At 33.7% G+C, this 14510-nt stretch overlaps 1 protein-coding gene across 1 annotated transcript in view; it reads right to left on the bottom strand.

Moving 5' to 3' along the window:
- The window catches only part of LOC106111296 (calsyntenin-1), a gene marked incomplete at its 3' end in the record, with an annotated part of 89323 nt that extends 74884 nt beyond the window's left edge, over positions 1 to 14439 (bottom strand). Inside the window, exon 1 of the mRNA XM_013293321.1 lies at positions 14196 to 14439. Coding sequence (XP_013148775.1) covers positions 14196 to 14280 — 85 coding nt within the window. The remainder of the gene's footprint in view (positions 1 to 14195) is intronic.
- Between the last annotated feature and the right edge of the window lie 71 nt (positions 14440 to 14510).

The raw sequence follows: 14510 nt of genomic DNA, 5'->3' as shown, positions 1-14510 counted from the left end.
TATGAAATACAGATGGCGCTTTTCTTCGTGTTACCCAATTTTAGGCCGAAGATTGGTCTCTATTTCAGTATGTTACAAAGTACTCTGTGCTCACTCTCTTGCACCTCGTCTATGCGCGGTCGTGCGTCAAATCTCGCGCTAATCAAATTATTCTTAATACAACCAAAATGTAACATTATTAAACAACCTGAAGCTAAGTACCAGATTTTCATTATTTCCACAAAATATGAGGCAGACTGTATACTATTATAATAAATCGTAAACACACACTTCTTTGTTGCGTAAGATGGCAGCAATTACAGCATATTTCTGAATAATTCTTTTTTTTTAATAAAAAATTCTACACTCAGGTTACGCTTTGGGCTATATATTTCCACGCCATTAAACTTACGGGATAAATATTTTGGATAAAACTATAATGTGGGGAAGAGACCATAAGTTGCTGCTAACATCAAGGAAGCAAGCTAAGGTTTGTCATGTCATGTCATTTTGACATTTTCTATTGATAATTTGACAACTGTAAACATTTAAAATTTAAGAAAAAAATCATAATTTTATACGGATGAAGCCACACGGGAACAGCTAGTTATAAATTTGTTTTAATTCATGAATGTGTACAAAAATCCTAAACATATGTTACCAGGATACCATACGCAAGGAATGTGAACACAAGAGATGTGCACAATTTCTGTTACAATCGTTATAAATTTGACTCGAATGAAACAACTCACTCGAGCGCTAAAACCGCAAGCAAAAGGGTTACTGCGACAAAATATTCTCCTTTGAGAATATAATATTTGCATGTAGGTTTTGTTAACTTTAATATCTCATGTCATTTTGTAATTGTAAAGATTGTATGTTTTATTATATATGTTTTAACAAAAGCAATCATACAACGGTATTACGACGCAAATATTATTATTTAAAGTATTAAACTAAATACAAAAATGCTTTTCCAACAATCAATACTAAAGTATTGTGTAATTTATTTCATTTTTTTCGGCAAAAAGGCACAAAAATAGCAACATTGACAGAAAGTATTCCTGATGTTATTTTATCTGTGAATTTCAACAAATAACGCGCGGGTCTGTGCGGCCAATGTCTAGTTTGCGGTTTTAGCGCCCTCTACAGCGTGTTGACTAAATTATAAGTAAGACTCTGCTAAAGGTAAATAAACTTTATAGACACACACTTGTCATATAAAGCACAAGGACAAGAGGGAATTCGATATAATTTAGAATATTAAGGAAACTGGAATACATTTTTTTTCATTTCAATGTATTAGAGAATTATTTAAACTGTACAAAATCGAACAGTACTTACATATTATGATTAAATTCATAAAGAAACAGCACTTTTACATTTTTTACCGTTTGGAAATACACGGAGACGTAATCACTGTCTTTACCTGAAACAAAATGAGCACGATTTAAAGTAACAGTATAAACATCACAATGCAACAGATATTAATAACCGTAGTGTGGGTTGCAACTAAAATAATAAACATAAAGAAAAAACGTTTATAAAGCTGTGCTTCTTTAGTAATAAAGATGTTTACGACTGAACCTGAATCCAATAAACGATCTCTGATACCTGATCTGATTAGAGGAGCGATCGATTTTACCTCCATCCAGTCACGGCAAAATAATCTTTACGTTTAAACGGTGTTAGACATCCTAATGGACACTGGAATTATTCAATAAAGCCGTGAATTTAACAAATTGCTTGACAATTGATTAAAATTACCAATAGATTTAACGAGAGATTGACGTTATTTAGCTTCCTTGTATAAAGTGTTGGTTTACATAAAAATGACGCTAAGTTAAATAATATTAATTTGTCTCCCTGCTATAGAATAAGTATTTTGAAATAGATAACAGAGTAAAGGACAAAGAATAGCGTTTGTAAGACAGTGGCAGGATCAAGAGATTTGCTCCGGCTGTACCTTTGTTCGTACAGGTCTGGTACGCTTGTTAGTTTCAGCTTTTATCCCAGTCTGCGATACTTACTGGTCTATTTATTCCACTAATACCTGTTATACAATGTTCTGAGAAAAGGTTATAGACTATAGATCGATCTATATTTAATACTTCGAATGGAAATACAAAAATCAATCGATCGTCCTCTAAAAAGATCATGTATTACGAATACGATTGTTTTTAAATATGACAGACGAGCTGTTGCCCGCGACTTCGAACGCGTGGTATTAGAAAACATACAAACTATAAAAATTACAAAAAGCTACGTATCCCTCGGGAACCGGACATTTCTCGGGGATGAAGCTTATCCCATGTGTACTCCAGACTTTGTTTTATATCTGTGCCAAATTTCAATAAGATATGTTGAACCGTTGAAGAATGATCGAGTAAACATTAAAAAACTAAATTAATGAATCCCACGGGAACCGTAACTATTCCAGGGATAAAAAGTAGCCTATGTGTTCTTCCAGACTATGCTCTAAACCTGTGCCAAATTTCATGGAGATCCGTTCAGCCGTTTAGGCTACAAACGCTAACAAACATCCATCCATCCATCTATCCATCCATCTAAACTTTCGCATTTATAATATTAGTAAGAAGTAAGATAGTAAGATTGAATTAAAACAAAAATAGGGTATCAAATTAACTTGAGTAATATCTTTTATTGCGTTTTTCTAATTCTAAATTTAAAAACTTTAAATAGACTACAAAACGATGAAGTTGCTGGTTTCAAAGTTGTGCTCGAGCCTCAGTCCGCAGTCAAGTTGTCCTCATCAATATGCCATCTCAGGCTCCGGCAGACTGGAGCACACTTATCGAAAACGCTAAATTAGCTCGCTGCGATTGACTCACAGCTCCAAAACAAATAAAATAAAAACTTTTTTTTTTAAGAATTTTTTGTCCAAGTCACCCACTCCATTCAGCCAAGCAGTTTTTTTAATAATTAAATGACGTCTTAAAATATACTCTTTGATGTTTTTTTTTTTTATTATTAAGCGAAATGTAAATATTTTCTGAACAAATTAAGTGTTGACAATGAGACGTAATTTAATTGTATATTTTATGTTAAAATTACAAAACTTGTTCAATGTTTTTTATAAATAAAAAAGCTTGTAAAAATAAACGATATTCGATAACACGGAAAACAATTCGTTCATTATTGCAGTACCAATTTTACGTCAGATAAAACTGTCAGAATAAAAAACTGTCTAAAAAAACAGAAATCCTATTCCACCTGAGCCCGTCTGCTGGTTAATTGCTCGCAAATGACGTGTCAATTTATAATCGAATTCGCGCTAACGAAAACTGACACCGCGCCACTCCGCGCTACGGACAAAATGGCGCGGAAAAAACTAGAGCTCTTTCTGATTTATTTGAACTTCGACGTTTATACAAGCTTTTACAATTTAGTTAGAAATATATTCAGTCATTAGGGCTCAAATAATTATTAACTAGATTAACGAAAGAACCATCCATACTGACGGCATGGGATGAGTTTTTTGCGATTGTCTTGCCGAACTTCTTCGACTTCAGTTGTTTTTTTCGAAACTTGTCGAATAAAACAACTGAAGTCTGAATACATAAATACCATTAAAATGTGAAAGAGGGACTGAAATTAAAAAAAAACACATTTAAATACCATGTAGACGTCTGTCAGATTATAAGCACAGATTACAAAGTGAATAAGGTTAGGTTGAATATTCAGCCGATAGTCGAAAAACATTTTACAAATGGAGCACAAAATCAATATTGTCGCAAGTTGAAACAACAAACTACCATTAATTTTTAATTCGAAAAGCTCAGAAAATATTACTGAACAAGTTTATACAAAAAGTTATTTTGTGGCAGCGTGTCCAACTTAGCACCAAGTTTTTAATACCCGTCTAGTTCAGAAACAAAAAGTAACCGCTTGTCAAAACGGTTTTAACGATTTTGAATTTAGAAAATATTCCATTGTTGCGTGTCATTCCAATAAGTATTCTATCTTTTATAAAATAGGGTTTAATTTACAATGTTTTAGGAAAAATTCAATCTTCTATGCTACTTGTCATAGATGCAAATAATTATCGACATTATAATTACCTTTAGATATGCAATTGGCGTTCGACAACTGGTGCTGTGACACCATAATTGTTAGCCATTATAATCCAATTAGAAATTTGCTACAAATAGTAAAAGAAACCTTTCTAATATGAATTACAGTCAAAAATTTCTCCTTGATCTTTGGAAACAAGAGATACGAGATACAGTTATTTTGTAGCTTTTTAGTGCGTTTTGTGAGTATATTTTATTTTGAAATCGGACTTTCTTGTAACTTATCTTATAGGTTAGGTTAGTCGTACCTGTGTTACCAAGTGTAAAAGACAATCGATCCGGTTACCATGGTAACGGGGGACAAACAAATTGCTCCGTTAACCGACTGGCTGACTGAGATTGCTCGCTTTTGTTGTGGCACGATAGAACAAATCTGGCGGGTGTAATTAAACGCGGACAAGTGAAAGATCCGAACGATTGGACGGCTTAATGAGTTGGGGGGTTGCCCAACCCTCCACCCTGCTCCGTGCTGGCAGTGATTACACTTTGATTGGAACTAAATTGTTTCTGTGCAACACGACCCGGATTCAATCATCTGTGTTCGAATGACAGCACAATTATTTAAATACAATGCAAAATACTTATACCAACGAACAATAAGTCGAACTTTTTGCTTATTTGCAATATTTTGAATAAAATTATTAATACGTTTGATTTTAATTTGATTTAAAATAAACCAATAGAAAAGTATTAAGTAAGCGATATAATAATTTTTGTACTACGTAAAATTACTTTAAATATAAGATAGTTTATTGCTTCTGGCGATTATTATAGCTAGGGTTGACCTCTCAGATAAAAAAATACAATAGTATTTGTACCTTGATAAGCAATATCAGACACTACGTAAATGTACATACATTACAAGCGTAAATTAAAAATGCAAACCACATTCCCTTCGACCTACATTCTCCAATACGATGTAAAAAGTGCCAGCCCTGCGGCTTAACTAGCACACGAGTAACGCCCTTAAGTGTGTACCATAAGTGCCATTACTGTTTGCATCTAATTAGTACAGAGATTACAAAAGCGCAGCGAAAACATTTTATGAGCGTTTTCCTTTGTTATGTAAAAAGTGTGTCGTTTGTAATTTTTAAAAAATATCAATAACGTATTTAACGTATAAAAAAGGATTTAATTTTTTGATTTTATCTGTTGAGATCTTACGTCTCAAAGACCTTACTAATCAAGCTAACCCGCTAATTACCAGGGTAAAACAACTTTTATATCTTACTAATATTAAGAATGCCAAAGTTTAGATATATGCTAGAGTTTGTAGCCTAAACTTCTGAACGGATTACTATGAAATTTGTAGACGTAGAGAATAATCTGGAAGATCCCATAGGTTACTTAATTTTGTTGTTTTAGTTCCACGTGGTTGGAGTGGTTAGTTAAGATCTAGGCGCGAATCAAGGCCACTTCATGTCATTGCACTCACAATCACGTTGTTATTGAATACTCTAATAATGCAGAGTTATAAAACATAGACATACATAATTTAGATGTTATTTACATAGGATGCCGGATATATACATCTATTTAGATACTTTTAATGTAACAAAAATAGAACTGCAAGTAAATATGTATTAAAAATACTTTTCCCAGACAAAGAAACCTAAACAACATATAATGGTAACAGCTTGGCAACACAATGAATGAAAAAGAAATCCGAAGATGAATCTAGAATATCGCTCATTAAATAAGAAAAGCCTTCACAGGTCTTTGAAAGGCGAAGCTGGAGGGAAGTTACGGCACGCCGCCGTCGCCGAGACCGGCCCTAAATAATATAAAAAGCCAACGTCTAGACCGCACTCAAATATTACCGTTACCAAGGGAACTCGCACAAAATGCTTTTTAAATTATATCTGTATCTCATCCAATTCACTTAGAAGTTACTTATAAAATACAAGCAGTACTCCCGACGTCCACGTGGAATTAAAAAAAATGAAAAATAATTATGGCTTTTGTTACTCGTAATGAAGTAACTTTTTAATGATTAATTTTGATATTACGAAAATGGAATATTGAAAATTCTATAGAGTCATATCTAACATGGTCAGAATTATAAATAAAATATTATAGATAAAAAAATGTAGCAGAGTGTATTTTTAAATCAAAAAACTCGCTTACACATTTTGAGTTCGATTGAGATTCGTTCGAGTTATATCTGTGGTAGGACCGGTGTTAATTCTGGGAACTATGCAGGTACTCGATACGTGTGTTTGTTTTCTCTTTAGAGCCTTCGCTTTGTAAGGCGTGGATTTTTGGACGCGGTTCGTAGAAGGCTTTTGTTTGAGTAGTCTATAAAAAGATTTTAAAACTTAACTTCATGCTGTTTAATTTAGAACCGTTGGAAATCTAGGAATTTTATAAAATACTCTTGACTCGTTGTATTTTGTTAGATTTTTGATAAAATATCCACGAATTTTTAAAACAAACTTGTCCATTCCAATCTTCAATATTCAAATATACATTCAGGTTAAAATATTGCACGTTTTTCAAGTGACTATCAAACCTAATCAATAGAGAGTTTTAATTGCCACAAAGAAAAACATAGCATAAAAAATATTGTATTGGCAAATATCCAGCGGGTTTATGGGGACGTATTCCCCCTCCCTCTCCGCTCAGCGGTGAATCATTCATGAGTGGAACGGAACGTTTAAAAAATATGGGACAATATTAAATTAACCTCACCCACGATGCATGATTCAAGGTATATTTCGTTTTTGTAGCGTATTCCTGAGCGTTTTTTATAATATAACTTCATTCATATACTTCAGTAAATAGTTTGCTATATATTATACAAGTGTGTTTATCTTGGAATTCCGCAAAACTGTTCGTAGGTTATAGGGCCTGTTCTCTAACAAGAATAAATCTTTTGTGAAGTAAATCCATCTCAACAATACCCAATGCGATTTTAGAGTAATCGGCGTAGTAAAGCGATCATCACATGCCATTTATCTGCAACGCCTTTAGTGAGGCAACATTATATAAGTAAAAGATATATTAGGTACATGACGATGCTATTGTATTACCTGAACATTGAGGTTATGTAGTTAGAGCCATTAGAAGTATATTGTAGTTATAGATAAAAGCTCTCTAAGGGCTGGCAAGATATAATCGTCGCTTCGCATATCTTGATTGAAGAGGTCCATCAAAAACCATAATAGTTAAACAATGATTAATGTTATAGTTTTCCAATATACTAAATTCAGTCAGACGTTGATAAGAATATGATTAGATGATAACGCATTACGATTAGTTGCCATACCTCCCACTTATCTCTATTTCTTCTATAAACAGAAACAAATTTATATATTTTAAATTATAATTACTCATAAAGAATTATCGTAACATAAAGGAAAAGCTCATCAAACATTTTATTCTTTTCTTCATCCTAAACTCATTAAATTACTTAAAAAACATTTCATGTTATTAACGGGATACTGTGACGCTCCCATAAAGATAATAAAGGTAAAACTCGCAAGATAACTCGATTAGCGCCTCCCTTGGCCGAGTGAAGCAAGGAATTTGAATAGAGCTGTAATGCATTTAAAAACAAGCTAAACAAACGCTGCAGAGTCGCCATTTTGTATTCCGCGGCCGCGTCTCCGCGCCCGCCGCCCGCGCGCGCCAATCAAAGTTGCCAAATGAAAAAGTTTGCCACAGCCGATCCCAGGCCGGTTCCTGAGCTTATTTGCTCTTGTTCGCTTTTTTATTATTCTTTTATTCTTCACGTCTCTGTTTCCGTCTGAGCGAACGAATTATTAGGCGGTCGTGTCATTTTTGGGAACGTTGTCGAGTTCAGTTAATTGTTTCGGTCACGGCAATGTTCAGTTTCTTGATAACTTAATCTGAGTAGACGTCAGCAAATTATTTATTGAAATAAATGCATATATAAATTATACAGTCTCATGATATCCGGACATACTAATTCGATGCCGAAATTAATAATGTTGTTTTAGTATAATTATGTCGTCGGCAGCGGTATGCAAATGTACTACGAGTCCGCACCTGCGTACATACCACCTTGCATTTAATCAGTTAGCGTTATTCACCAATGCTGGGTTGCTGAAGTCTCAATTTATTTGATCATTACTTAGTGATTCATTAGTGGTAGGCTGACCTAAGTTTCAAGGGATTATAACTTTAACTATGTAGTTCGAAAACGAATCTCATGTTTTCGAACCAAAAACAGTGACGACTGGTTGAACATAGTTGGGTAATCGTACATAAATGTCGGAAATACGTCAGACTGGCAACACCAAGATATTGCCAATAATGTAGGTAAAAAAAACAAGCATTTCTTATGCTATCTCTGTTTTGTTCTGAGACAATAAAAGGGATGACATGTATTATAAGTGATTCAACAATAGCACGAATAGTTGAGCGACAAAACAGACGTATTCAATGATCCACAACTCCGCTTGTTATAAAGCGAGGACGAAACAATCTATCCAGTATGATAGGACATTACAGTGTATAACAGAATAATCACTACGAGAGTATATCTTACGTAAACAGAGAAACGTCAAATCCCAAGTATGGCAATTACAATGTTTCACTTTTTTAGTCATTTTGTGATTATTTTAAGGTGTTTTGTAAAATAAGCTTAACAATATGTTAAATAGTGTTGTTAAACAATGCTTTACCAAAATAAAAATAAAAACTAGTTTTAGCGGTACTGTTTGTCTATGGTTCAGGGACCCGTAATTATCCTATTTTGTCTGTGCTAGTTTCTCGTAGACAAGGTACGTTGTAAGCTCCCAGCAGCGGTAGTTAACATATCAGTGAAGGACAATGTAGCGATTGTACGGCAGACAATAGCTGAGCGGCGCCGGTGCTGAGCGCATGTCGTGGGTCATTGACCCCCGCCAGGTGGGCGACTTGCACGACAGCCTGCTATATTAAATTATATTCATCCTTCAAATCCTATATATTTAAGACAATTAGACTTTGTCATAAAACTCGAAATTAGTCGTAAATTCTCGCAGCTATGAGTAGCCTTTGTTTATATTCGAGAACAAATGGTAGTAGCCTATACGCTGGAGCACGAAATAACTAAAACACACATTGAATCGGTCCAAGGTTATATTCATAACGTTACGTTTCAGTCTGTTGGTTTGTGTTTATAAACTGACGTATGTGAGCTAGTTAGATGAAACTAAATTACAAATAAAACTGCAATTATAACAAAAGTTAATATAAATCATTTAATTGTTTAAAAATATATTCATTTCTGTGATATATAAACCGGGGTCATCGGTATTTTTAATTATCTTTGTATAATTATTACATCATAATTACGCTGTTAGTGTAGCATATCTCTTAATATTGACACTGGCAGTACGATACCACAGCACCTGCATTATACGATTATTTAAGACGAAGTTTCCACGATAATATCAATAATAATTGAATAAATTTTTAATCTAGTAAATAAAATAAATGAAAACTCGAACATCTGGATGACCAGAATCGAATAACAAAACAATTTACCACGATTGCAATAAGCTTAAGAATTATTAGACAGTGGCAGACCGCGTAGGTTGTATGTGGCAACATTTACTCAGTCCGCCGCACACTGACCGCGGAGCATTCTATGGGCAACGGAGTCGCCATATTGCTAATCTAACCAGTAAATAACTGCATTTGCTTATCAAAACCACAACCAAGAAAGCATAATTCGAGTTTTATTTAAAAGCTTTTTAAATGTCATGATTTTTTTATGAAAGTATGATATGGTATACAATTCTTAGAAACATAAATTCTTGGACTTCACATCCACAAGCTCATACGGAATATTGAATGAAAAACTGTCAATACGATATTTCTCGATTAGAAAGAGATATGTCGGTTATTGACAAATAAGAAACCGTGTTTTATGGCTTGCGTAGGCGTCATCGCGCCACCCGCGCACTAAGGGAAATCAAATTAGCGTCTTTATCATAGAGTGAAAGAAGTTAATACTTAACACCAAATAAGGTACCTTTATATAATGCAATTTTGTTAATTTACAAAAATAATTGAATGCTGCATCCCCAGGCGTGAAATTTTTTATTTTTAGGTTATATATTATAGGAACTGTTTTTGATTTACAACTGCATATCGTAAATCAACGTGGAAACGACAAGACTGTCTTTATCTCTTTCTGTTGCATTACGCAAAGAAAAGAACACGATCATTTTTATATTAATGTACATAGTCATACATTTTCAAAGCACTAACAAGGTGACATCACGCGTTATTTCGCAATCCACGTATCAACTTACCAGCTTGTCTGACAAACATTATAACAACTCCACCTTATCTGGCAATGCAACAAACTAGACATTCTATGTAATCGAGTTAGTATTTCAAAGTAATTTGAACAGGAAATTAAAAGAAGTATCGTCTTTATTCACTTTTTTAAAGGAAATAATACTAATGCGATTAAATTTTATTTATTAATAATTAAATTAAACAAATCTTTTAAAATATCCATTAAATAACAATAAACGTAGCTAATTGACTACCAAACCGCCCCATTAGCCATGGCTCACCCCATCAATAATGTCTGCCACACCCCCATTTAGAACAGATGTTGTATGTCACTTAGGCAGTGGGTAGATCGACAAAAACGAGCACCTGCTTTCAAACCAGACAAGTGCGGAAATGTCAAATGAGCTGCAGTTTTTTGTGCATTTATTCCTTGTTACTCAAATAACACGTTTATGTAAGTATGTAATGTATTTTGTATGTAGTATATAATGTATTTTATGAGTTTCTTAATTTAATCTGTTTTTTTCTCATAAAACTTCAGTATACCACTCGTAGACGATTATTAAAAATCGTAAATGATATCACAAACGAAAGAAATATGCTAATATCTATTGTGTTCGTCTTCCTGTCTATAAGTCGCAAGTACTTGTGTTATAAAAAAAACTTCAATGTGTTTTGTTACGTAAGACAATGGCAACTCTATAGTCAACTCAGTGTACACTCTGTGCCAAATAAAGACATAAACAAAGACATTTTATATTTTAAATCAGGGTTCAATATTCATTAAGGATCCACAGATTTTTGAGTAATGTACAGAAAAGGGGACTATTTATGCGATTTTCTCACCTATAAAGATCAATAAAATAAATGTAATATCTGAATTTTCTGGCAGAATGAAAGAGATAGGAATATTTTTCAAGTGTTTCGATACAAGCACATGATTAGGGCGACCTCCCACGGCCGCGGAACAGACCACACAATACACCAATCACAAGACGGTAGAAAACGTGCGCCGCTTACCAAAGTCGAGCCATGTTAAAATGCTACTCAGTGTACTATTGACAATAATATCTATAAAATTACAAAACATTCAGACAAATATTAGAAAACTAGATTTAGGAACCAATCTTTAAGCTGTTGAAGATTTGTTTTAGATATACGTAATAAAACAATCGTAGATTCTGTTTACACTAAAAAGTATATTCGCAAATTAAAAACAATATTAAACTAAGTCAACGAAATTATAAAGTTTTTATGTTTAGAAGGATGTTTGTCATAAAGTATCAAAGCACAAGGACGGATTTCCACGAAATTTGGCATAGATGTAGAGCATAGCCTAAAAGAACATAATCTACTTTTACATTTTTTGAATCCGAGGGGACTTAGTTAATTCAAACCGCAATAGCGTAACAGTACCATAATAAATCAAATCGCAACTATGAATCACCAATCCAAAAGTCACGAAAAGCCACACCCCTTAGCCAAAAGCTATGCTAATTTAGCATTACCTGTCACGCCATCCGTCGAGGAACCCTAATTTTAGCGAAGGAAGTCCTAGACCCGTACCAAAACTTTGAATACATAATTTACGACATATTGTTGCAAATAATGAATTTGTCTGTGATTTGAATTGTAATGATTACTTTTGATGAATGACGAGATCTATTGTCAGTAGATAAAACATTTTAAACAAATTGATTGATTCAACTCTCGTCAACCTACCTCCTAGTGAAGGATAATAATTTAGTTCCAAAATACTAAATATAGCTGTTGCTTGCGACTTCTTTCGCGTGAAATTAAAAAAATTAGGCTATGTTACTCACAGATAAACTATCTTTATAATAGTGAAAGAATTTTCAAAATCGGTCCAGTAGTTTTTACTTGAATCGAATACAAAAATACAAATCTTTCCTCTTTATAATATTAGTATAGCTTATGTTACTCAGTGATAATGTTGCGTTCTAATGGGGAAGGAATATTTAAAATTGCCCCAGTAGTTTTTGAGTTCATAACATACAATAATACAAATCTTTGTAGTTCACAGCCAACGTTTTAAAGTATTCCACTTTAGTTACTCGAGTCAATTAAATGACGTAAAGGATTATCTTATTTTCGTTTAAGGTGAATATACGATACGTGAATATTTTGTATGAAGAAAGTAGGACACGGAATAATGAAGCAGACTGTAATATTGTCATTGTGTTCTGCGGCGAATGATAGAGCAGTGATTTACTACACTAGAGATAAGGAAAAATTTCCACGAAGGCTTTGCATTAAGCGTAAGTCCAAGTATTTTAGTTTCAGAGTTTTAAATTGGTTAATCTTTTTCTAACCTAAAAATACCATTTTACTATTGTTTTACAAAAAATCAAGTAAATTAAAAAGTAACAAATACGCCACACGAAGAGGACGGCATATTCCTGTAATGGTGCAAACACTAATTTTTTTAAACCACTTCAAGTGCATAATGTTAATGTTGTTAATAAAAATGGCTCTTACGTAAATGATCGATTAATTACGATATATCAAACTTGAAAATAAGACAAACAACCAAAGTCACAGAAATTTTAAAGTTTATTTAAAAACATAACAAGGTGTGAATCGCGAAAAAGTGTCTTAGGACAGTTTACATGGGAGCCATTGATGTCAGCTTCTGGAATCTACATAGCTTGAGTTGAAAAATGTGCTAAAGCTAAATACCTAGACTTGGTTATGAATAGCACTAGATTATTCAGCGTAGTTAAAAGGTTAGAATCAGTGAGTGTGAGATTTTATTAGAGACCCTTTCATGAGCATTGCCAGTTGATGATTGTGGCTACTTCTAGATCAGTTTCCATTAACATATTTTAATTTTTTCAATGTACAAGAAGTGTGTGAGGGACAAATGCTTCTCCCTGCCCCTGGTGACGAGACCTGGTCCTACAAACCCTCATATTAATTGTAAACACTATCCAGTCGAAGAAAGTAGAGTGCAGTGGAGTTAGTAACTGTCTTAACATTTATACCAATGATAATTGTACTATTTAATAAAACCAATGACAACTGCATTATTTGATACAAGCGTTATGACAGTACAAAGTTATAGCAAATATCTGCAAAACATAGTACAGCAGGATTAAAAAGAGTTAAACATACAATAAAATAATTCAAAAAATTTTATATAGAAAAAGTAGCATTTTATTAATGGATATGTACTTCAATTAATTTTATTTTTTATCAAAATATAATTTTATATGACTCGCTGTTCTTATTATTTTCTTTATCCCCGTCACCACAGTAAGAAAAAACTTCTCTTCTTAATTTAGCAGTCTGTTTCAAGATAGGAGAACATCTAGAAAAATGGTTAGGTTAAGTTAACAAAAACTTTAATCTCTAACTACAGGTATTGAAACATGCTAATATACAACTAACTACAACAAAACTGCAGTAAAAAAAATCAATTTGGTGACTATTTAAGGAGATGAAATTTTTAGTGCTGTGAAACCTAGAGTCCTATTACGCCCACAAAGTGAGGTCAAGAAGCGAACGTGTGCGAGAAACGAGAGGGCGACTCAGAAGCCGTCGGGCCGGTTCTCAAGCTCGCAGCACCCACACTGGTGTCGCGACCACCACCACACATCAACAACTGCACCGCCGACTATATTCCTCTCTTCGGTCAATTTTATCCGGCGACAATATCCCAAAAATAAACACCTATGAATACCAAAAATGTCAATTTTGTAAGGTTTATGTTGTTAAATTATTCGTGTTTAATCAAAAGAAACCTTATACATTTAATGTCCAATAAATCTCAAATATAACTATTATTTATATCTACAAATAAAGAAAAGTATGTAAAAAAAAAACAAGAATTAGGTTTAGTACCTTCATTGTCGTTGTTGCCTTCGACATTCTGCACCGAGACCGCTAAAATCCCCACGAACAACAGGCTCAGTAATCTCACAATCATTTTAAGCGGTCAAATGCAAGCACTGTTCACAGTTTTATTGAAATAACAATTTATACACTCGACATAATCAAACCGACGTCACTCGCGCCGCGGAACAGCAATACAGCGTTCGGCTTTTCTATCGCAAATGGCGGATGGTGGCGGATGACGGATGTGCTCATCGATTCCATTCGAGTCTGCGCGTTTGCAAAGCCTGTTGCTATTCATTTTTATATATGGTAACACTGTTT

The sequence above is a fragment of the Papilio polytes genome, unplaced genomic scaffold (assembly GCF_000836215.1).
Source record: "Papilio polytes unplaced genomic scaffold, Ppol_1.0 DF824169.1, whole genome shotgun sequence".
Taxonomy (NCBI): Eukaryota; Metazoa; Arthropoda; class Insecta; order Lepidoptera; family Papilionidae; genus Papilio; species Papilio polytes.
The sequence above is the reverse complement of the archived record's forward strand: the minus strand, read 5'-3'. Positions and strand labels throughout refer to the sequence as shown.